Below are 25,275 nucleotides of genomic sequence, written 5' to 3'. Positions count from 1 at the left end.
CTCAGCAGCTTATAGTCTTATAATTAAGGTCAGCTAATCTAAACCCCATTTAGGGTGAACAGTAATTTATGTCATTTTTATACAATCCTGTATACTGTCTTCAAGAGGAAAAGTTAGTGAACATTTAACTATTTGCAAAATTGGGTTAATATTAATATATAGCCTATTTGTCAGATTTTCTACTGGTTTTGAAAAAGGAATAACTGTTCTATCAAAGAAAACATTTCTACTACTTTAATTTTGAAAGTAACAAAGTTTATAAATTCTGCCAGAGTTCTCATTTTAATTTCTATTGAAGAATGGAAATCATCTTTTTAAAAAGACAATATAATAGTCCCAACATATCTAGTTTAATTTTACCTCTATACTGAAATAGCCTCTGTCCACATAGTCACCCAGAAAGAGGTAGCGTGTGTTACTAGGTGATCCTCCAACTTCAAATAATTTCATTAGGTCAAAGAATTGTCCATGAATATCACCACACACTAGGAAAAAAAGTTACAAAGTGAGGTGAGAAATTATATCTTAGAAGACAAAGGGCATTACACCAAAAAGGATCACAGTTTAACTCCTAACTTAAATCACTCTAGCTTTTGACAGGACGGCTGTATAACTGTAGTCAATCTATTCATACTAAAGTTCTACTGGAAATATGAGACAGTTAAAATTGTATTTCTTCAATTAACAACAAATATCCTAACCAATCCTGACCGTCTCATAATTTCTAGAAAAATTATCACACCACTTTTTAGCTGGTTATTTGTAATTATTTCTCAAAACTGCTCATGCAAATCTATACTGTAAAAAGTATAATGCAAATACTTTTTATACCTGTGATTGGAGCATCTACTTCTATCATAGTCTTCTCTTGCCTCAGGATGGCAGCCCCATCATTGATTATCTTTAAGGCTACTTCCTCTTCCAGTCGTCCTTCTTTTACCAAATGGTTTTTTAAAACATCAACTTTAGGTTTCCCATTCTCAAATACTTCCTTGAAAGTAAGCCGTTGGGTTGGAGGAAAGGGGACAGCTACAAAAAAAAAATAGTAATTTAAAATATTTAAACATATAAAGAACAAACAGAACACAATCCTGTTACCTGACAAATTAAACCTAATAAATCACCATGACTTCACATCCACAATACTAGTACGTGGGGAAAAAATTCTAAGATACTATATATCATAAATCATCAATTCTAAGTATAAAAAGGTCACAAAGTCATTTTAAAGATTTGTGTGTGCATAAATTATAATGGCTTTTGTTGTTTGTTTTTTTTAGATGGAGGCTTGCTCTTGTCAACCCAGGCTGGAGTGCAGTGACATGATCTCGGCTCACTGCAACCTCTGCCTCCTAGGTTCAAGCGATTCTTCTGCCTCAGCCTCCTAAGTAGCTGGGAGTACAGGTGCATGCCACCACACCTGGCTAATTTTTGTATTTTTAGTAGAGACAAGGTTTCACCATGTTGGCCAGGCTGCTCTCGAACTCCTGACCTCAGGTGATCCACCTGCCTCGGCCTCCCAAAGAGTTGGGATTACAGGCATGAGCCACCGTGCCCAGCCCTATAATGTTTTATACATAAACATGAAAGACTTGAAGCTGATTCAGGGAACAAGTTATAAACAAGACACTAGGTGATATGGGTATCTTTGTTTTTCTATCTATGGTGTTAAAAATGAAACTATGGTTAAAGAAAATAAAAGAAAAGTAATCACAATACTAAAATGATATTTATTTCTCCCATATAACTGACCTAATAGCACCTATGTCTTAGAAGTCTGTGCCAGGCACCATGGCTCACGCCTGTAATCCCAGCACTTTGGGAGGCTGAGACGAGTAAATCACCTGAGGTCAGGAGTTGAAGACCAGCCTGGCCAACGTGGGTGAAACCCCGTCTCTACTAAAAATACAAAAATTAGCTGCGTGTGGTGGCGCACACCTGTAATCCCAGCTACTCAGGAGGCTGAGGCAGGAGACTCACTTGAATCCAGGAGATAGAGAATGCAGTGAACCAAGATTGTACCACTGCACTTCAGCCTGGGTGACAAGAGCGAAAACTCCATCTCCAAAAAAATTAAAAACAAAATAGCAGCCTCACTATAGTTCCTCATCAGGGGAACCGTGTATATATACTTTATTCTTAAAAGGCAGTAGCTTGGGCCAGACACAGTGGCTCACGCCTGTAATCCTAGCACTTTGGGAGGTTTAGGCGGGCAGATCACTTGAGGTCAGGAGTTCAAGACCAGCCTGGACAACATGGTGAAACTCCGTCTCTACTAAAAATACAAAAATTAGCCAGGTGTAGTGACAAGGGCCTGTAATCCCAGTTACTCGGGAAGCTGAGGCAGGAGAATCGCTTGAATGCGGGAGGCAGAGGTTGCAGTGAGCTGAGCTCGTGCCACTGACCTCCAGCCTGGGCAACAGAGCAACATACCGTCTCAAAACAAAACAAAACAAAAGCAGTAGCTTAAGGTACTTTGTTACTGATAATAACAAGAACACTACTACCAGGATGGAGCTGTGTCTGAGAATAATTTGCTATAGTAACAGAGCATAAAAGAATGGGTAAGGGGCCTGGTGCGGTGGCTCACGCTTGTAATCCCAGCACTTTGGGAGGCCGAGGCAGGTGGATCACCTGAGGTCAGGAGTTCAAAACCAGCCTGGCCAACATGATGAAACCCTGTCTTTACTAAAAATACAAAAATTAGCTGGGTATGATGGCACACGCCTGTAATCCCAGTTACTTGGGAGGCTGCGGCAGGAGAATTGCTTGAATCTGGGAGATGGAGGTTGCAGTGAGCTGAGATTATGCCACTGCACTTCAGCCTGGGCGACAGAACTAGACTCTGTTTCAAAAAAAAAAACAATAAGGGAAGTCCAGTTATGTTTTCTAATCTGGAAATGCTAACAATTACCTTCAGTTTACATTAGGTACAAAGTTTATATATATAATATCATGGAGAATTAGCAACTTCATTTAATATTTTCAAATTGGCTGTTGTCTCGTTATGTGCCTACTTTAGAACACAGTCTACTTTAGATCCCCTGGGATCGAAGAGCCACAAGTCCGTAAACCATAAATTTAAAAGGAAGCGTTCAGTTGAATTTCTGATATATGTCCAATGGTTCCACTTCCAGCTTTATGGAACCAAGTTTAAGAACCAAGTTGAAATCTACGGGTATTTTTAAAAGACTTAATCTAGCCATACCATATTGTATCATTTACAAGTAAAGAAAGTGCTATTGTAAGTTTCATCATGCTTTTAGCTACTACTTGACTCATTTTAACTACTTAAATTTCACCGAAAAAATGATAGCAGCTACCTAACCTTAACTAAATACAGTTGTGTGCCACAAAATGATGTTTTGGTCAACAATGGACTGTAGTTAAATGGAGCTGAAAAACTCCTGTCATCTAGTAACGTTATAGCCCCAATAACGTCACAGTATTTGACTGAGTCGGAACTGGAATGGGAATGCACAGCTGAAGAAGCAGCAAGAGAGAAAGAAGTTTGCCGCAGAAAGAAAAAGAACCGCCAAGAAAATTCACAGTGAAGGGTTTGGGAGCTTTTGCAGACCTCAACAAACTCCTTAAGAAGTGTGAAAACATGGGCCCCCAAAACAGAAAGCTTTTCATTAATACACAGGAACGTTCATGCTGCATTAACTGCTTACAAACAAATCTACAATAAAAAATAGAAATAAACCAAGCAAAACACATGGGCCAATTTCTGAAAAGAGTGACATCTCCTCAAGAAGAGCCTCAGGCAGGTCCTTCAGGAGGACTTCCAGAAGAAGGTATTATTATCCTAGGAGATGACAGCTCCATGCCTGTTACTGCTCCTGAAGGTATTCCAGTGGATCAAGATGTAGAGGGGCAAGCCAGTGATATTCATGATCCTGATCCTGTGTAGACCTAGGCTCAGTGTGTGTGTGTGTGTGTGTGTGTGTGTGTGTGTGTGTGTTCATTTTTACCAAAATATTCTAAAAGTTAAAAAAAATTAAACTTTTTAAATAGAAAAAGCCTATAAAGATATCAATAAAAATTATTTTCTATAGCTATACAATGTATTTGTGTTTTAAGCTAGGTGTTATTATAAAAAAGTCCAAAAGTTTTTAAAAATTGAAACGTTTATAAACAATTACAGTATGCTGTTTACTTTACTATTGAAGAAATAAATTTTTTTTTTGTTTTTGCAATGGGCAACCATGGCTCACGGCACCCTAAACCTCCTAGCTCACCTCAGCCTCCCGAGTAGCTGGGACTACAGGTGTGCGCCACCATGCCTGGCTAATTTTTGTATTTTTTGTAGAGATGGGGTTTTGCCATGCTCCCTAGGCTGGTCTTGAACTCCTGGGCTCAAGTGATCTGCCTACCTCAGCCTCCCAAAGTGCTGGGATTACAGGCATGAGCCACCATGCTCAGCCAAGAAAATTTTTTTTTAAATTTAGTGTAGCCTAAGTGTTCAACGTTTATAAAGCTTATAAAGTCTCCAGTAGTGTACAATAATGTCCTAGGCCCTCACATTCACTCATCACTCACCTCCGACTCACCTAGAGCAATTTCCAGTCCTGTAAGCCCCATTCATGGTTAAGTGCCCTACACACGTGTACCAGTTTTTATCTTTTATACTGTATTTTTATTGTACCTTCTCTATGTTTAGATATGTTTAGATACTCAAATACTTAGCATTGTATTCTAACTGCCTACAGTATTCAGTACAGTAACCTGCTGTACAGGTTTGTGGCCTACAAGTAATAGGCAATATCATATAGGCTATGTATAGTAGTAGTTATACCATCTAGGTTTCTGTAAGTACACTCTGTGGTGTTCTCACAGTGACAAAGTCATCTCATGACACATTTCTCAGATGCATGACTGTATCACCTTAGAATAGGGGACCATATATATCTATTACTCCAGCCTAGGCGACAGAGACTCGGTCTCAAAAAAAAAAAAAAAAAAAAAGAATGATCAAGGAGTAAAGGAATATTTGAATATCTGGAGCTGGATGTAGATAAAAGTTAGCATTTTAATAATTTGTGCTTTGGGCCATCTGTGCAACAAGCTCTTTCTTTTAGTCTTCTGAAACCAAACTAAAGATGTAAAGAGGAAAGTTTTGGCCGGGCGCGGTGGCTCAAGCCTGTAATCCCAGCACTTTGGGAGGCCGAGACGGGCGGATCACGAGGTCAGGAGATCGAGACCATCCTGGCTAACACGGTGAAACCCCGTTTCTACTAAAAAAATACAAAAAACTAGCCGGGCGAAGTGACGGGTGCCAGTAGTCCCAGCTACTCGGGAGGCTGAGGCAGGGGAATGGCGTAAACCCGGGAGGCGGAGCTTGCAGTGAACTGAGATCCCGCCACTGTGCTCCAGCCTGGGCCACAGAGCGAGACCCCGTCTCAAAAAAAAAAAAAAAAGAGAAAAGTTTTAAGAAATGCGACACCATAGTTTTAAAGTTAAAAAATTGGGGGGTGAAATCCCCTAAATAAATTTTCATTAACACACATATTAAACTAAACACAGGTAGCTACATGCTAAGTACTACTGCGTGAATAAAGATAAGGGCAGCACAGTGTTTGACTAGAGCAGCTTTCCAATTTGAGCCATTATGAACACAGTTGCTATGAATATAATTCTATGTGTGCTATGGTGGACATAAGCACTATTTTCTTTTGGGCATATACCCAGGAAGGAGACTGAAAGTTTATGGGGTCAACATTGGTTTCACCCAACAGTTCACAAAGTGATACCATTTTACCTTCACACCATCAAGGTATGGTAGGGTTCCAGTTACTTCATATCCTTGCCAACACCTGATATTGCTCATCTGCTAAATTTTATTCCATTACAGTGAACATCTACTGGTATCTCTGTTTTCTACTTTGCATTTCTCTGATGAGTAGTGATGTTGAGGACCTTTCCACTTGCTTAATGGTCGGCCATTTGAGTATCTTCTTTGGGGACATGCTTGTTCAATTCTTTTGAACATTTAAATTTAAATGTTCAATTTAAAACATTTAAATTTAAATGTTCAATTTAAAACATTTAATATGTTTTCTTATTGACTGATGAAAGTTCTTGTATGTTCTGGGTACGTGTCCTTTACCAGATGTAAGGCCTTTTTTGTTCTTAATCATCTTTATTTATGTAAATATATAAGTCAATTAGGTTTATCATTATAACATAATTGACTATATACCAATTCTTTAAACTTTGTTTTTGAATATAGAAAATGTAGAAAATTTTATTTACGAAAATACTGTGCTTATGATAATTTATTTAAACATTTTCTTATTGTTGGATAGCTAGACTATTTCAAAAAATTGTAAATTATACTGCAGGGCCAGGCATCGTGGCTCACACCTGTAATCCCAGTGCTTTGGGAGGCTGAGGCAGGAGGATCGCTTGAGCCCAGGAATTCAAGGCTGCAGTGACCTACGACTGAGCCACTGCACTCCAGCCTGGGTGACAGAGTGAGACTCTGCCTCTAAAGAAAAGAAAACATAAATAAATGATACAGCAGAGAATATATATATAACCCATATTTTAGATATATCACCCATATCATATATATATGGATCATACATGATCCATAGGGATCATTTATATATCATTTACATATACGTGTCTTCTGGCAAATCTTTATTTCCCTATATGTTTCTAGAAATTATATGTATGAATTATCTACTGCCATGTAACAAATTACCCCAAAACTTAGTGGCTTAAGGCAATAATCATTTATTATCTATCACAGGTTCTGTGGACCATAAATTCAGACAGGGCACAGTGGACCTGGCTTGTCTTTGCTCCGCAACTTCTGGAGCCTCAGCAGGACACTCGACAGCCTGAGGCTGGAATTACCTGAAAGCTTTCTCACTCGTACCATGGTTAATACTGGCTGTTGGCCGCAGCTTAGCTCAGGTTTTTGAGGAGAACACCCACATGTGGCCTCTTTGTATGACTTAGTTCCAACAACAAGTACCCCAAGACAAAGAGAGATCCAGGAAGAAGTTGTATCTTTTTTTTCCTCTTTTTATTTGTGCAAATTTACAGAGTACATGAGGAATTACATGTATATAATGCACAGTATCAAGCCAGGGTCTTTAGGATGTTCATCACTGGGTACAATAGATTTTTGTTAGGTATAGTTATCCTGCTCTGCTATCAAACATTGAACTTACTCCTATGTTAATGTATGTTTGTACCCTTTAACTCACTTCTCTTCATCCTTCCCCTTTCTCCCACTCGCCCTTCCCAGTCTCTATTATCTATTTTTCCATTCTCTACCTCCCTGTGTTCAAATTTTTAGCTCCCACATATAAGTGAGTATATATGATATGTCTTTTTGTGCCTAGCTTATTTAACTTAAGATAATGACCTCCAGTTCCATCCATGTTGCTGCAAGTGACATTATTTTGTTTTTTTTAATGGCTGAACAATAGTCCATTGTGTATATATACCATATTTTCCTTATCCATTCATCCACTAATAGATACTCAACGTGGATTCTGTATCTTTGCTGTTGTGAATAGTACTGCAATAAACATGTTGATTTATTTTCCTTTGGGTAGACACTCAGTAGTGGGATTGCTGGATCAGTTGTATCCTATTTATATCATAGGCTCAGAAATCACATCACATAATTTCCATCATATTCAATTGGTTGGAAGAGTCACAAGCCTGCCCAGGTTCAGGAAGAGTGGAAATAGATTCCATCTACTGGTGGGGAGTGACAAAATTCTATGCGAGCATATGAGACTAAAAATATTGCTATGGCTGTTTCTTGAAAATAGATTCTGTCATACTTTCTCTGTTTAAAAGGAAAAATGGCCGGTCACCAATGCCTCCAACAGTACCTTTAAATCAGAGTCCATTTTAAATGGGCCACTCTGTATTTTCCAAGTTATTACCAAATGAGAATATCTATTCAACTATTACAGGCAAAACTTTACAGAAGATATATTCCCAAATGTTTCAAAATAATTTGAGATGCCTATTAGAAGCTGTATAAATATTTTCTCTAATTTGCCAGCTGTTTAAAAAAAAAAACAAAACTCATAATTCTTCTTTCCTAAATAAATGAAAGGGATAAAAATGTAAAAATAAACTATTTATGAAAAGGAGACATTTTTTAAATGCTTGATTCAAAATATTATGTTGACTTTCCAGTTTAGAATGACTAGGAACTTCTGGCTAGGTGCAGTGGCTCACGCCTGTAATCACAGCACTTTGGGAGGCCAAGGCGGGCAGATCACCTGAGGTCAGGAGTTTGAGATCAGCCTGGCCAACATAGTGACCCTCTGTCTCTACTAAAAATACAAAAGTTAGCCAGACGGACATGGTAGCGGGGGCCTGTAATCCCAGCTACTCGGGAGGCTGGAACAGGTGAATCACTTGAACCTGGGAGGCGGAGGTTGCAGTGAGCTGAGATCGCGTCATTGCACTCCAGCCTGGGTGACAGAGAGAGACTCTGCCTCAAAAAAACAAAAAAAGGCCGGGCGCGGTGGCTCAAGCCTGTAATCCCAGCACTTTGGGAGGCCGAGACGGGCGGATCACGAGGTCAGGAGATCGAGACCATCCTGGCTAACACGGTGAAACCCCGTCTCTACTAAAAAATACAAAAAAAAAAAGCCGGACGAGGTGGTGGGCACTTGTAGTCCCAGCTACTCGGGAGGCTGAGGCAGGAGAATGGCGGGAACCCGGGAGGCTGAGCTTGCAGTGAGCTGAGATCCGGCCACTGCACTCCAGCCTGGGCGACAGAGCCAGACTCCGTCTCAAAACAACAACAACAACAACAACAACAACAACAAAAAGAATGACTAGAAACTTCTGATTCAATGTTTCTTAACAGCTGCTATGATCTGAATGTCTGTGTCCTTCAAAAATTCATAGGTAAAACCTAATCTCCAATATGGTGGTATTAAGCAGCGGAGTATCTGGGAAATGATTAGGTCATAAGGACTGTGCCCTCATGAATGGGATTTGTGCCATTATAAAAGAGGGCCAAAGGAGCTTGTTTGTCCCTTCTGCCATGTGAGGATACACAGAAGGTGCCACCTATAAGGAACAGGCCCTCACCAGACATAGAATCTGCTGGCAACCTGACTCTTGGACTTCCCAGCCTCTAGGACTGTAAGAAATAAATTTCTGTTGTTCACAAATTACCCAGTCTAAGGCATTTTTTTAATAACATCTTGAACAGGCTGGGCGTGGTGGCTCACACCTGTAATCCCAGAACATTGGGAGGCTGAGGCAGGTGGATCACAAGGTCGAGTTCAAAACCAGCCTGACCAACATGGTGAAACCCTGTCTCTACTAAAAATACAAAAATTAGCCAGGCGTGGGGGCGCGTGCTTGCCTCAGGAGGCTGAAGCAGGAGAATCGCTTGAACCCAGGAAGTGGAGGTTGCAGTGAGCTGAGATCGCACCACTGAACTCCAGCCTGGGCAACAGAGCAAGGCTCCGTCTCAAAACAAACAAACAAACAAAAAACACATCTTGAACAGACTAAGTGAACATCTAACTAAAATACACACAAAATAAGACAGAACAAAATGAAAACTCTCACCATAAAAACTATGAATGATTGAAAAGTATCCTCAATTAATTCATTCAAATAATTTTATTGAATTGCTACTGTGTTAAGTGCTTATATGCACTAGTAAAAAATTTTGATGATAAATATCTCAATGCGTAAGTACGTACATAGATACCTTGAAATACCATAAATTTTTAAAATTTTCTCCTAGGTAGATATAATTTACTTATATCATAATTTATTAATATTTAGCCAATCTTCAATTTTTAGAAATCTCAGTTATTGTTAAATATTTTGCCCTTACAATGTCTGTAGCACATTTTATTTTCTAAAAATGGCTGCAACCAGCCAGGCACGATGACTCACTCCTGTAATCCCAGCATTTTGGGAATCCAACTTAGTGAGATTGCTTGAAGCCAAGAGACCGAAACCAGCCTGGGCAGCATGGTGAGACCCCATCTCTACAGATTTGTTTTTTTTTTTAAATTAGCCACGTGTGGTGGCATCTGCCTGTAGTCCCAGCTTCTCAGGAGGCTGACACAGAAGGATCTCTGGAGCCCAGTAGGTTGAGGCTGAAGTCAGTTACAATCGTCAGCCTGCACAACAGAGTGAGACTCCATCTCAAAAAGCAAAAAGAGAAAATTTTTGCAATCCACCCATCTGACAAAGGACTAATATCCAGAATCTACAAAGAACTTAAACAAATTTATAAGAAAAAAGCAACCCCATCAAAAAGTGGGCAAAGGATACGAACAGACACTTCTCAAAAGAAGACATTTATGTAGCCAACAGACACATGAAAAAATGCTCATCATCACTGGCCATCAGAGAAATGCAAATCAAAACCACAATGAGCTACCATCTCACGCCAGTTAGAATGGAGATCATTAAAAAGTCAGGAAACAACAGGTGCTAGAGAGGATGTGGAGAAATAGGAACGATTTTACACTGTTGGTGGGTGTGTAAATTAGTTAAACCATTGTGGAAGACAGTGTGGCAATTCCTCAAGGATCTAGAACTAGAAATGCCATTTGATACAGCAATCCCATTACTGGGCATATACACAAAGGATTATAAATCATTCTACTATAAAGACATATGCACACGTATGTTTACTGCAGCACTATTCACAATAGCAAAGACTTGGAATCAACCCAAATGTCCATCAATGATAGACTAGATAAAGAAAATGTGGCACATAAACACCATGGAATACTACGCAGCTATAAAAAAGGATGAGTTCATGTCCTTTGCAGGGACATGGATGAAGCTGGAAACCATCATTCTAAGCAAACTATCACAAGGACAGAAAACCAAACACCACATGTTCTCACTCATAGGTGGGAACTGAACAATGAGAACACATGGACACAGGGTGGGGAACATCACACACTGGTACTGGTCAGGGGATCGGGGGCTCGGGGAGGGAAGAGCATTAGGAAAAATACCTAATGTAAATGACGAGTTAGTGGATGGGTGCAGCAAACTAACATGACATATGTATACCTATGTAACAAACCTGCACGTTGTGCATATGTACCCTAGAACTTAAAGTATAATTTTTTAAAAAAAGCAAAAACCAAAAAAAATGGCTGCAGTAATTTTTCTCACTCTACATACTCTTCTGTAATCTCACTGTCTTGGTCTGTTTTGCTTTGCTATGACAAAATATTACAGACTGGATAATTTATAATGAATAGAAATTTATTCATTCATAGTTCTAGAGGCAAAGAAGTTCAAGATTGAGGGGCTAGGCATCTGGCATGGGTTGCTGCATCATCCCATACTGGAAGGGCAAAGAGGGGATAAAAGAGAGCAAGAGATAGAACTTGCAGCCTCAAGTCCTTTTATAATCAATATTAATGCATTCATGAGAGGTGGCCTTCATGACCTAAACACCTCTCATTAGGCCCCACCTCCCAACACTATTGCATTTGGTTTTCCAACACATACTTATTTTTAAATTTTAGATTCAAGGGGTATATGTGTAGGTTTTTTACGTGGATATACTGCATAATGGTAAGGTCTGGGCTTCTAGTATACCCATCACCCAAACAGCCAACATACGCTTCTGGGGGTCATATTTAAAGCATAGCAGTGATCTGACTTTATCCTATCAAGAGGTAGAGTCTAAGGCCAGGCCCAGTGGCTTATGCTTGTAGTCCTAGCACTTTGGCAGGCTGAGGCAGGCAGATTGCTTGAGCTCAGGAGTTTGAGTCCAGCCTTGGCAACATGGTGAAACCCCGTCTCTACTAAAAATACAACAAAAATTAGCTGGATGTGGTGTCACATGCCTGTAGTCCCAGCTACTTCTGGGGCTAAGGTGGGAGGATCACTTGAGCCCAGGAAGTTGAGGCTGCAGTAAGCCAAGATAGCACTACTGCATTCCAGCCTGGATGACAAAGTGAGACCTTGTCTCAAAAAAAAAGGGAGAGTCTAATGTCTCTCCCCTAGAATCTGAACTGGCATTAGTGACCTGCTTTAACAAATACATTGCAGCAGAAGTGATTTTGCAAATTCTCCCTCGGTCTCTTGGCATACTCATTCTCCAGTGAAGTGGGTATATGGTCAATAATCCTAGCTGAGGCAAGCTTTGAGTGAACTCAGCCCACACATAACTCACTTCATTCAAACTTAAGTAAAGACTACAGCTATCTACATCTATGTGCTAAACACTGAACAGGCTCTTGGAATCATCAGTTAAAAAACAAAAAGCAAAAAGTGCCGGGCGCGGTGGCTCAAGCCTGTAATCCCAGCACTTTGGGAGGCCGAGACGGGCGGATCACGAGGTCAGGAGATCGAGACCATCCTGGCTGACACGGTGAAACCCCGTCTCTACTAAAAAATACAAAAAATTAGCCGGGCGAGGTGGCGGGCGCCTGTAGTACCAGCTACTCGGGAGGCTGAGGCAGGAGAATGGTGTGAACCCGGGAGACGGAGCTTGCAGTGAGCTGAGATCCGGCCACTACACTCCAGCCTGGGCGGCAGAGCCAGACTCTGTCTCAAAAAAAAAAAAAACAAAAAACAAAAAAAACAAAAAGCAAAAAGTAGGCCAGGTATGATGGCTCACACCTACAAAAAGAATCTCAGCACTTTGGGAGGCTGAGGTGAGTGAATTGCTTGAGCTCAGGAGTTCGAGACCAGCTGGTGAAACTCTGTCTCTACCAAAAACACATAAAAATTAGTTGGGTGTGGTGGTGCACACCTATAGTCCCAGCTATTCATGAGGCTGAGGCAAGAAAATCACTTGCCTAGGAGATTGGGGCTGCAGTGAGTTGTGACTGAGCCACTGCACTCCAGCCTAGACAACTGAGCAAGACCGTCTCTAAAAAAATAAGTAAATAATAAGAAATTGTTAAGATGTCTTTTACACCTACAACATCTTTGGGTTTATACTAAATGGCCATTAGGTAAAACAAAGCTTTAGTCCTTTACTTTATTAAAAATTTTTTAAAGGATTATAAAAATTATTAGCTTTGTTTGGCATACTCTGAATTTTAATTAACTCAAAACTATTGTGAGAAACCTCTGCTTTATTAAATTTGGGTTAAAAGGGAAAAAAAACCTCACAAATCATAAGGAAAGTTAAGCTTTCCTAATTTAATCATGTATAATAACATGTGTTAAAAAGAAATACACTTCAACATTTAAATATCTTTCAGTTTAAAGAAAATATTAGGAGGCTGAGGTGGGCGGATCTGAGGTCAGGAGTTCGAGACCAGCCTGATCAACATGGTGAAACCCCGTCTCTACTGAAAAACCAAACAATTAGTTGGGTGTGGTGGTGGACACCTGTAATCCCAGCTAGTTGGGAGGCTGAGGCAGGAGAATTGCTTGAATCCAGGAGGTGGAGGTTGCGGTGAGCCGAGATCACGCCATTGCACTCCAGCCTGGGCAACAAGAGCAAAATTCCGTCTCAAAAAAAAAAAGAAAATATACATTCAAGTACAAAGACTGCCACAATAGCTATCTAAAAAAGGATTCAGTAAACTTGGTTTCAGTAAACTTGGATTGGTGAAACTTATAATATACCTTATAGGATAAATGAAAGAAAGTCCTAGAGACTCAATGTCCTCCCTGTTTGTGAGATATTCTTACTTCTACGATAATCAGTGACTAACTACTCATAAAACTCATTATGTACTTTCTGCAACAGAATATTCCACTCCCTTCCATTCTGATAATGCTGGTTAATATAATAAACCAACTAAAGCCTACAGTCCCATGATCCACAGGTGGTTTCCGCTTCTTCCTTACATTCATCTAAAGTTCCTGGCTATAAGCTAAAGATAGGAATTGAGCCCTGTGGAAGATTTATCAAAAGAACTTTTGTAAATGTTTGTATCATGCACCCATTACTGACACTAGAGAGAATAAATTAATGACACATACTGCCGACATCATTGCCATGGACAAACAGTGGCTGAGTCAGGATTTCCAGAACTGTTGTGGTCCAGAAGCAGAAGATAATATGAATAGACTATTTATGTCCAAGATAATCAGAACACAACCTGCCAGATGCCAGAAGCCACTGATGACTACAGACTTGCATGATTTTTTCCTTTATTCTCTTGGCATTTTCTTCTCTCTCCACTGTTGTAAGATTTTAGGCTGTTAACAGATAACTTTTCCTTACTGTTAGTACCATCAAGACCCTTATCCTTGGCAAAATATAAACCAAATATAGGACAGTTGCAAAGGTGAATGACCCATATCCAAATTAAAGGGAAAAAAAAATTTGGTTGCCCAAAAGAAAATCCAAATAGATTATGGGATATATGGGGCATTATTTTAAACTTGAATAATAATTGTCTGAGTTTCAGTGTGTTGCAGATGCCAAGTGTGTTATCTTTAGAGTCTTAAATGCTGCTGTGCAGCCACTGTCACATCAGCTGATTCAACAAATTATCATCTAAGAAAAAGAACATTGAAGCCATCCTGGCTAACATGGTGAAACCCCGTCTCTACTAAAAACACAAAAAATTAGCCAGGCGAGGTAGCAGGTGCCTGTAGTCCCAGCTACTCGGGAGGCTGAGGCAGGAGAATGGCGTGAACCCGGGAGGTGGAACTTGCAGTAAGCAGAGATCGTGCCACTGCATTCCAGCCTGGGCGACAGAGCAAGACTCTCAAAAAAAAAAAAAAGAAAAGAAAAAAAGAAAAAGAACAAAATGGCCTGGTGCCTGTACAGGCCAAAATGTCTACCATCAAAGCTTCATAAACATTCACAACCCATCAAACAACAGTTTGAAGGTGATTGATCACCTTCCCTAAAAGGTAAATGTTCCAGTTTAGCTGATGAATGATCAGAAACAGAGATTAAAAATGGAAACCAAACTGCAATTACACTACAAATTGCTCGCAGATACGCAGAAAAGCACTAGTACTTGCAAAACAGATAAACTGAACCAAACCAAACAACAATGTACTGTGCATCACAGGCCATCTAAGCTCAAACCTTTTTTTTTCTTTTTAAGAGACAGGGTCTCCCTATGTCACCCAGACTGGGGTGCAGTGGCATGTTCGTAGCTCACTGCAGCCTCCAACTCTTGGGCTCAAGTGATCCTCCCCCCACCCTCCCAAGTAGCTAAGACTACAGGTATGTGCCACCACACCCAGTTAATTTTAATTAAAAAAAATTTTTTTTAAGACTGAGGTCTCACTAAGTTGAACAGGCTAGTCTCAAACTCCTGGCCTCAAGCGATCCTCCTGTCCTAGCCTCCCAATGTGCTGAGATTAAAGGTGTGAGCCACTGTGCCCAGCCTCAAACCTTCATTAATATCAGCTCACCCAGACCCATATGTTCTAGTACCACAAACTGATCTAACAGTAAATCCTCAGGGACTTGTGTGTCCTAGAGGCAAAACTACTGACTGTTCCAGCAACTCACTCAAACTACATATGCTAGCCAATCCCTGCCCAGACTACTAACTTCATCCTAACATCACTCTGTGACTAAAAGCTCCTAAAACCCTGTATATCCTCTTTCCTAACTCCATCCTTTTCAGAGGTCCCACAGCTCTTCTGATGTATGTTACTCCTTCCTGCAGCAAGCTGTATCAGCGTAACTTATTTTTGACTACAGATGTTTTCTTGGTGGTCTTTGGTGGTGAGATTTAACAGTCCCATGGCAGGGAACTGGCGGCTGACAGTTAGGGATAGGAAGACTTTTTACCACATACCTTTTAAAATGTTATGCCATGTTACTGTACTATTTACTCAAAAAATAAATAGAATTAGACTTTAGAGACGAATATAATACTATTATAAATTAATCGACCAACAGTAGTATTACCAACATCCAATATTGCTGGAACACCCAGGAATCACAGTGTTTTGGATATCAGCAGACAGGAAAATTCACCACCTGCTTCTACAATTCTAGAAAACCAGCCAGCAGTTAGGGGTGATAATTAGCTTCATATCTAATGTAAACAAACTTTTATTATACTGTGTATTTATACTAAAACTCAAGTTTAAAAACCCCCTATCATTAAAAATAAACTTCATATGTGGAACTATGTTTGCTAAATATGGCTCATAAAGTGCTGTAAATAAAAGATTTTCAGCTGGGCATGGTGGCTCACACCTGTAATCCCAGCACTTTGAGAGGCCAAGGTGGGAGGATCACAAGGTCAGGAGTTCAAGACCAGCCTGGCCAATATGGTGAAATCCCGTTTCTATTAAAAATATAAAACTTAGCCAGGCTTGGTAGCAGATGCCTATAGTTCCAGCTACTCGGGAGGCTAAAGCAGGAGAATCACTTGAATCCGGTAGGCGGAGGTTGCAGTGAGCCCAGATCACGCCACTATACTCCAGCCTAGGCAACTGAGCGAGACTCTGTCTCAAAAAATAAATAAACAAAGTAAAGATTTTCTTTTTTTATTTTTAAAGACAGGGTCTCTCACTCTGTCACTCAGGCTGGATGGAGTGCAGTGGCTTGATCATGCCTCATGGTAGCCTCGAACTCCTCAAGCAATCCTCTCACCTCAGCTTCCAGAGTAGCTGGGACTACAGACATGCACCATGACACCTGACTAATTTTTCAATTTTCTGTAGAGACAGAGTGTCACCATGTTGCCCAGGCTGGTCTCAAACTCCTGGCTTCAAGCAATTCTCCCACCTCAGCCTCCCAAAGTGCCAGGTTTACAGATGTGAGCCATTGCACCTGGACTAAAATAAAAGTTTTCATGCTATTTTTTAAAGTTTCAAAAGTTTCTGCCTGGGAGTAGTGGCTCATGCTTGTAATCTCAATGCTTCGGGGGGCCAAGGTGGGAAGATCACTTGAGGCCAGGAGTTTGAGACCAGCCTGGGCAACATAGTGAGATTCCACCTCAAAACACACACTCACACACAAAAAATTCTTTGAAATTTTCAAGCACAGAATTTACAAAAATAGAATAACAAAGTATTATCCATGTAGTATCAAGTATTGGTTGTAAACATTCTGCTAATCTTTCAAACTATCCTATCTTTATTTAAAGATTTTTCTAAATCAAAGATACTACATCCTTGAGGCAAAAGAGTTTTTTAAAAGATAAAGAGCACAAAACAAAAAACAATAACCACCACAAAAACAAAACTCTTAGAATCTCACCAGCCAAAGACAACTAATGTTAAGATACCAATGTATATCTTAGTATTTTAAATATGTAAACACATTATTTTATAATCAGTTATACTATATAGATAATCTTCTAATGTTTTCTTAATTTAGTAGTAAACTCCACTAATGTAGTATAGATATTTTCTCCCATTCTGTGGCTTGCTCTTTCATTTTCTTAAACATCTTTAGAAGAACAAAAGATTTTAATTTTTTAAAACTCCAATTATCAGCGTTTACGGTTCATGCCTTCGATGACCTATCTAAGAAAATAGTCTACCCCAAAATCACAAAGATTTTTCCTATATTTTCTTTTAGAAATTTATAAAAACATCACCTCCCCAAAACTGTACCTCCTAATACCATTACGTTGGGGATTAGGATTTCAACATACAAATTCTGGGGTGTCACAAACATTCAGACAAATGCATTAAACAATCTCTTGTACTTCTTCTTAATACATATATCAAAGTAATGTGACATGAACTAGAATGAAAATAATCTCTGAGAGGCCACTAAAATTTAAGTCTAACTAACCAACAATGTAGGCATAACACATGACAATATTCACATGCAAGATACTCTCTCATGAAAACGAAAGGATTTTACACAATTCTAGATAAACTACCTGTAAGTTTATCTCTTTAAACACACACACACATAAAGTGATAATAATGAAGTGGTTATTAGTGGAAACCATGAATCCACTTTAATCTTACATACAAAATCATTCAAAAACTTCAGGACTTCAAATATTGTTACTAACAACTAATAACACATATTTCACACATGGATTGCACTAAAGAAAAGAAATTTGCAGCTCTATATTAAAAAGAGAATAGAGATTTAAAAAAAAATAAATCACTAAAGTGGTCTGGACACAGTGGCATGTGCCTGTAATTCCAGCTACTGGGGAGGTGAAGGTGGAGACAGAAAGATCACTTGAGCCCAGGAGTTCCAGGCTGCAGTGAGCTACAACTGCACCACTATACTCCAGCCTGGGCAACAGTGCTAGACTGTGTCTCAGAGAGGAAAAAAAAAAAATTACAAATGTATCTTTCTGGTGTCAACTTCGATATGTAAAACATATAATGACATGTGCTACTAACTCTTCTTCACCACATATAATTCTACTTATGGTTGCTGACTTCCTTAATTTGATTTAAAAGCAGCAAACTTTGAAGAAATTCACTGACCACAATTAACACTCTTTCCTCAATAATAAGAGGTAGGAAAAACTATGTATAAAATCATCAACTCCTCTGGTTTCTCCAACACCAGTTGGGGAGGTGTACAATTCAAATCTAATTACCCAGTGTCATCCTTTCAAACACTGAAAGGGTGTACATTACCAACCGAAAAACAAAACAATCGGTAACTGAATATATCTAAGTTTCTATAGGTAGCCTTCCTAGATATTAGTGATACATGTATGTTTTTCATTTTATTTATTTATTTATTTATTTTTTGAAACGGTGTCTCGCTCTGTTGCCCAGGCTGGAATGCAGTGGCGTGATCTCGGCTCACTGCAACCTCTGCCTCCCGGGTTCAAGCAATTCTCCTGTTTCAGCCTCCCAAGTAGCTGGGATTACAGTTGAGAACCACCACGCCCAGCTAATTTTTGTATTCTTAGTAGAGATGGGGGTTTCACCATGTTGGTCAGGCTGATCTCAAACTCCTAACCTCAGGTGATCCACCCAGCCCAGCTGAAATTTATTAATAGTAAAGTTCTAAAATTTGTATCAAAGACCTAGAAGGATTCTTTGAGTAACATTTGAAAGTGCTAGGGAAAAATACGAGGGCAGTAATTACATTCTAGTTAAATAACTAAATGTTTATCTGGTACCCACTACCTGCTCACATTGTATGGGTAATCTGTGAAATATACAAGGTTTTTTTTGTTTTTTTTTTGTTTTTTTGGTGTGATGGAGATTTATTCTTGTTGCCCAGGCTGGAGTGCAATGGCACGATCTCAGCTTACTGCATCCTCCACCTCCCAGGTTCAAGTGATTCTCCTGCCTCAGCCTCCCAAGCAGCTGGGATTACAGGCATGTGCCACCATGCCTGGCTAATTTTGTATTTTTAGTAGAGACGGGGTTTCACCGTGTTGCCCAGGCTGATCTCCAACTCCTGACCTCAGGTGATCCGCCCGCCTCGGCCTCCCAAAGTGCTGGGATTACAGGCATGAGCCACTGCGCTTGGCCGAAATATACAAGTTTAACACATTTATTCTACCTTGAAGAATCATATGCTCTAGTTGAGTAGAATTCAAGTAAAACAAGATATAAACACAGAATAGTTAAGCAGTACATTGCATGGTTCAGACTGTAAGTACAGAAGATTATAAAGGGGGAAATCAAAGATGGCTACAGAACTCAATTAAGGGTATGAGAAAGTTGAGACCTGGGCCGGGTGCAGCGGCTCATGCCTGTAATCCCAGAACTTTGGGAGGCTGAGGCAGGTGGATCACTTGAGGCCCGGAGCAGCACCCTGGCCAGCATAGTGAAACCCTATCTCTACTAAAAAACACAAAAACCAGTCGGGCATGGTGGTACGCACCTATAGTCCCAGCTACTCCAGAGGCTGAGGCAGGAGAACTGCTTGAACCCAGGAGGTGGAGGTTGCAGTGAGCCGAGATCCACTGAATTTTTTTTTTAATTCTTAAAAATAAATAAATAAATAAATAGGTGTTTGCTATAGCAGCACTCTCGGTATCAAGATAAATAGAAAGTATATTAAAAGGAAGAAAGGAGAAAATTTCAGGTATATACATAATATATTGTATATTTTTAATGAAATATTTCAATATTACAGAATATTGAGGGAGAGTAGGGAAGGAAGGAGGGAAGGAGGGAGGGAAGGAGGGAGGGAGGGAGGGAAGGGAAGGAAGAGAGGAAGGGAGGAAGGAAATAAATCATAGCTGAGAATCATTCTAAGCCTATGCATCCAAGAAGTCTTTCAGTGTTCCTAAATCTAGCTTTTTACCATGTGTCAGTTGCTTTCAGACTACCTGTATTTCATTAAAAATTATTTAACAAGGCTTCCAAATCAGAAGCAAAAACCTTAATCAAATCAGGTTTGCACATGATTAAAAACAATAGCCAAACTATAAAACTGAGTTTCCGGTGGAGAAAGGGGACTGGTGTAGCTATTCAGGGGAAGTAACTAAATCTTGTGGTTACTGTACTGTTGAGTACCCTTATTGTGCTGGCAATTATGCTATCTACATGTGAAATTGCATAAAGTTAAACACACATATACAGACAGGAATGCACATATAACTGGTGAAATCTGAACAAGCTCTATGGACTGTACCAATGTCCATTTCCTGGTTTTGGTATAGTACTGTGGTGGTGTGAGATACTGACACCGCAAAGAGAGGGAAGGGAATTAGGGGAGAGGTGTATGGGACTTCCCTTTACATTTCTTTATTTACAACCTCCTGTGAATCTATAATTACCAAAATAAAAATTAAATAAATTTTGAAAAACTAAGTTCCTAAAGTACACTCAAGAAATTCTGCAGCCTTTTCAAGGTCAGACCCTGTATGCTACAATATACACCGACTACATAAACAATATGTATTTTCAGGTAAACACAAGTAAAATCTGATGTAGATCTCCATAAATGAGAAACAGCCACATAGGTGATGACCTGCGGTAAGTAGGAACATAAACCTTAAAAGTTATTGGCCTATAAGCTACTATTTTTAGATTATTGTGGTAGTCTTATCCTCAAGGGACACTAAGATTTGCCTAAACAGCTATCTCTGTTCACTGCTTTCATTCCTATTTTAAGCCAGCAGACCTGCCCTACTTTTTCAGACTCATTTCCTAATCTACTCACCTGCTTTGCCAATCATGAACAAATTAAATACTGCTAAATAAGTTACATTAAATATTATTACCAAAAGTCTTATGTTGCCTTTTCAACTGTTCCTCACTAGAACAAGTGATTTTAGTTCCATGATCTGATCAGGTTCTTTGAGATTATTCCTTCTGGTCTTTAATAGTCACAGAATTCACTTCCAAAGTATTAGCTAAGAACTGGGCCTCCTGGAACCAACTAAGTAATAATCCCTAGCAGTGATAGTCAACAGAAACAATAACTTCTATAGTGGCATATGTTTTTCATAAAGCAGTGCAAAATAGTTAAAAATATACAACTTGCTTCCATGGAGAAACCCACCAATTATCTTTATTACTCCAGCCATTCATTAAAATCACTCTATTTGAAACTTCAACAAAGCCTTAGGTCACAAGAAAAAAACATATGTAGGCACACACATAAAAACACAGAAGAAGTCTTACCTCTTCAGGCCACTAGTCACAGTCAGATTAAACATTAAAGGATTATCAATTTACAGATCAAAGGAACAAACATTTCACACCAGGTATTGTCTACAATTTAGTCATCTGCTCCTTTTGCAGTGGGATTAGTCATAGGTCACTACATTGTTCTAAATTTCTGTAACATTTTTGAGAGGCTATTACATGCTACACTGCATGAGTACTTTTCAAGCAGTATTTAACCTTCTAAGCATAACCAGAAATGTGCCGCATGTAATAGGAACTCATCAAATATTTATGAATATATCACTTCCAAAATTCTATCTATACTAGGGAAAAGGAAAATTTCACCATTTTTCTTCTTAAGCAATTTAGGTTTAAATCCTTTCAATATCTAAGACACTAAAGTTAAAAAACAGTCATGTGCCACATAGCAATATTTTAGCCTACAAGACCATATATATGACAGAGATCCTGTAAGATTATAATGGAGCTGAAAAATTTCTGTCACCTAGTGATGTTTTCGCCTGTCTTAACATCATGGTATAAGGCACTACTACTACTCACATTTGTGGTATTGCTGGTGTAAACAAACCTACTGCAACAAATAAGTTAGTGGCTTATACATTTACTATACCACCCTTTTTATCATTACTTTAGAGTATACTTCTTCTACTTACTCAAAAAACAAAAAAAAAAAACAAAACAAAACACAAAAAGGTAACTGTAAAACAGCCCCAGACAGGTCCTTCAGGAGGTATTCCATGAGAAGGCACTGTTGTCATAGATGACAGCCCCATGCCTGTTAATTCCTTTGAAGACCTTCCAGTGCGACAGGAGGTGGAGGTAGAGGACAGTGACATTGACATTGATAATCCTGACTCTCTGGAGGCCTCAGCTAATGTGTGTGGTGTGTGTTCATTATTTATTTATTTATTTATTTATTTATTTATTTTGAGACGGAGTCTGGCTCTGTCACCCAGGCTGGAGTGCAGTGGCGATGTCGGCTCACTGCAAGCTCCGCCCCCCGGGTTCACACCATTCTGCTGCCTCAGCCTCCCCAGCAGCTGGGACTACAGGCACACACCGCCATGCCCGGCTAATTTTTTTTGTATTTTGTCTTGATCTCCTGACCTCGTGATCCCCCGCCTCAGCCTCCCAAAGTGCTGGGATTACAGGTGTGAGCCACCACGCCTGGTCAGTGTGTTCATTTTCAACAAAAAAGTTTTAAAAAATAAGAAATAGTAAAAGCTTATAAGGATATGAAAGAAAGTATGTACAGCTATATGTGTTTGTGTTTTACGCTAAGTATGATTACGAAAGAGTTAAAAAGTTTAACATTTTTTAAGTTTATAAAGTAAAAGTTACAGTAAGCTAAGGCTAATTTACTATTGAAGAAAGGTATTTTATAAATTTAGCGTAGCCTAAAGTGTGCAGTGTTTATAAAGCCTACAATACTGTACAGTAATGTCCTAGGCCTTCACTTTCACTCACCACACACTCCCTGACTCACCCCGAGCAATTTTCCAGTCCTGCGAGCCCTATTCATGTTAAGTGCCCTCTACAGGTGGACCATTTTTTATCTTTAATACTGTATTTTTACTGTACCTTTTCTAGGTTTAGATATGTTTAGATACCCAAAGACTTACTGTTGTGTTACAGTTGCCTACAGTATTCAGTACAGTAACATGCTGCACAGGTTTGTAGCTTAGGAACAACAGGCTATGCCATACAGCTGTGTAACATCTAGGTTTGCAGATACATATAACATCTAGGTTTGTGTAAGTATGGTTAACTCGAACAACATGGGTTTGAACCGCACTGGTTCACTTATATGCAGATTTGTTTTCAACCAAACACAGGATGCAAAACCCAATTCTGCAAATACAGAGGGCCAACTTTTTGAATACTCAGGTTCCACAGGGTCAACTTCTAGACTTGAGTATTCAGGGATTTTGGTATATGTGGGGGTCCTGGAACTAAGCTCTCACGTATACTAAGGGCTAATTGTACACTGTATGATGTTTGCATAATGATGAAATCGCCTAAGGATGCATTTCTCAGAACTCTGAATCACTAAGCAACTATGTAAGTGTGACTATATAAAATACAATACTCTTAAATCTTCATGTCACATGTCACTTAAAGTAAAATAGATCTGCTGTCAAATCTTGCCAAGATCCAAGATTGATTTATTTTTAAAATAATAGCTAACATTTATTAACCACCCACTATGGGCACCAGGCTAAGCACTTTACATACAACATGAGATGTAATCTTTAAATTCTGAGGTAGGCACTATCTCCCATTTCACACCTGTGGCAAGGAAAATAAATAACAAAGCTCAAAGGCCACACGGCTGGTTATCAGCAGAGTCTGTACTCTTTCTTACACTGTCATCCATAAAATAAGCTTCTTATGCTTGCACATACTTATTTACTAAGCACCTAAGCATGTGTTAGGCACTGCATTCAGCATTAAGGATACACAGTGGTTGCCCTTAAACAGAGCAGTTTATTGTGAAGAAAGGACAAGAAAACATTTAAAGCGATTTGCAAAGCAATGAGATTGTTTATGGGAGCTCGTAGGAGACAGCAACTCTTACGATGATGACGATGATGATAATGATGATAGTGATGGCAGCAGCAGCACCTAACATAACACATACGGAGCACTCACTATGTGATTGCCACTGCAAGTTTCATTATCCCTCTTCTACAGATAAAGAAATGCAGGTAAAATAAGGGTAAGTGATTTGTCCAAAGTCACGCATCACTAAAAGAATTTGAGCTGGGCATGGTGACACACGCCTGTAGTCCCAGGCATGAGGATGAGGCAAGAGGATCACTTGAGCCTGGAAGTTTGAGGCTTCAGTGAGCTATGATCGTGCCACTGCACTTCAGCTTGGCTAATAGAGCAAGACCCCATCTCCTTGGAAAAACAAAACAAAACAAAACAAAACAAAAACCAGAATTTGAATCCAGGTATGTCTGACTGAAGCCCATGTTCTCAAAGTCTCCACAGCTTCTTAGCAGAGGAGAAAAAGCTTCTCAGAAGTCCCCTTGGCTAAATCTTGAAAGATAAACAGGAGCTGGTCAAGTTGAGGGACAAGATGCTATGCAGGGCCAGGCACATCTTGGCCTGTAATCCAAGTGGCTCATGCCTGTAATCCCACCTCTTTGGGAGGCAGGAGGAACACTTGAGGCCAGGAGTTTGAGGCCAGGCTGGGCAACATAGCAAGACCCTGTCACTACAACTTAAAAGTAATAAAAATAAAACATTTAGCCAGACATGGCAGCACACGCCTGTAGTCCCAGCTACTTGGAGGGATGAGGCAGGACAATCAATTGAGGCCAGGAGTTTGAGGCCACAGTGAGCATTGATCGCATTACCGCACTCCAGCCTGGACAACAGAGTGAGACCTTATCGCTAAAAATTAAAAAAAAAAAAAAAAAAATTATGCAAAGAAGCAAAGAGCCCATTCACAGATATAAAACATTCTAGGGACAAGTATGACCTCTTATTCAAAGGACTTAGGACCAGAAGCATTTCAGATTTCAGATTGTTTCAGATTTAGGAATATTTGCATATACATAATGAGATGTGTTGGGAATGGAACGCAAGTCTAAACACAAAATTCATTTATGTTTCATATACACCGAACGTGAAGGTAATTTTATAAATATTTTTAATAATTTTGTGCACAAAACCAATTTGTGTACACTGAATGATCAGAAAGCAAATGTGTCACTATCCCAGCCACCTATGTGGTCAATCTGTGGTTGCCTGGACATCATCATTATGCTGTGCATGGAAAAGATATATCACAACCGAAGGGGGCTGGGA

The 25,275-nt window shown here is 39.5% G+C and overlaps 1 protein-coding gene across 10 annotated transcripts in view; it reads right to left on the bottom strand.

The window, feature by feature from the left end:
- Window positions 1–25,275, bottom strand: part of PPP3CC (protein phosphatase 3 catalytic subunit gamma) — a 101,682-nt gene that overhangs the window by 66,563 nt on the left and 9,844 nt on the right. For all 10 annotated transcript variants that reach the window (XR_002523726.2, XR_002523727.2, XM_003902520.4 and 7 more), the window contains exons 2-3: window positions 832–1,029; window positions 361–485 (exon numbers count right to left, since the gene is read on the bottom strand). Coding sequence is in view for 8 of the 10 variants with exons in the window: in XM_003902520.4 (XP_003902569.1) it covers window positions 361–485; window positions 832–1,029 (323 nt within the window). In the remaining 2 variants the exon portion in view is untranslated. The remainder of the gene's footprint in view (window positions 1–360; window positions 486–831; window positions 1,030–25,275) is intronic.

This window comes from Papio anubis, chromosome 8 (genome assembly GCF_008728515.1).
Source record: "Papio anubis isolate 15944 chromosome 8, Panubis1.0, whole genome shotgun sequence".
Lineage (NCBI taxonomy): Eukaryota > Metazoa > Chordata > Mammalia > Primates > Cercopithecidae > Papio > Papio anubis.
This window is presented reverse-complemented; position numbering and strand designations above follow the sequence as displayed.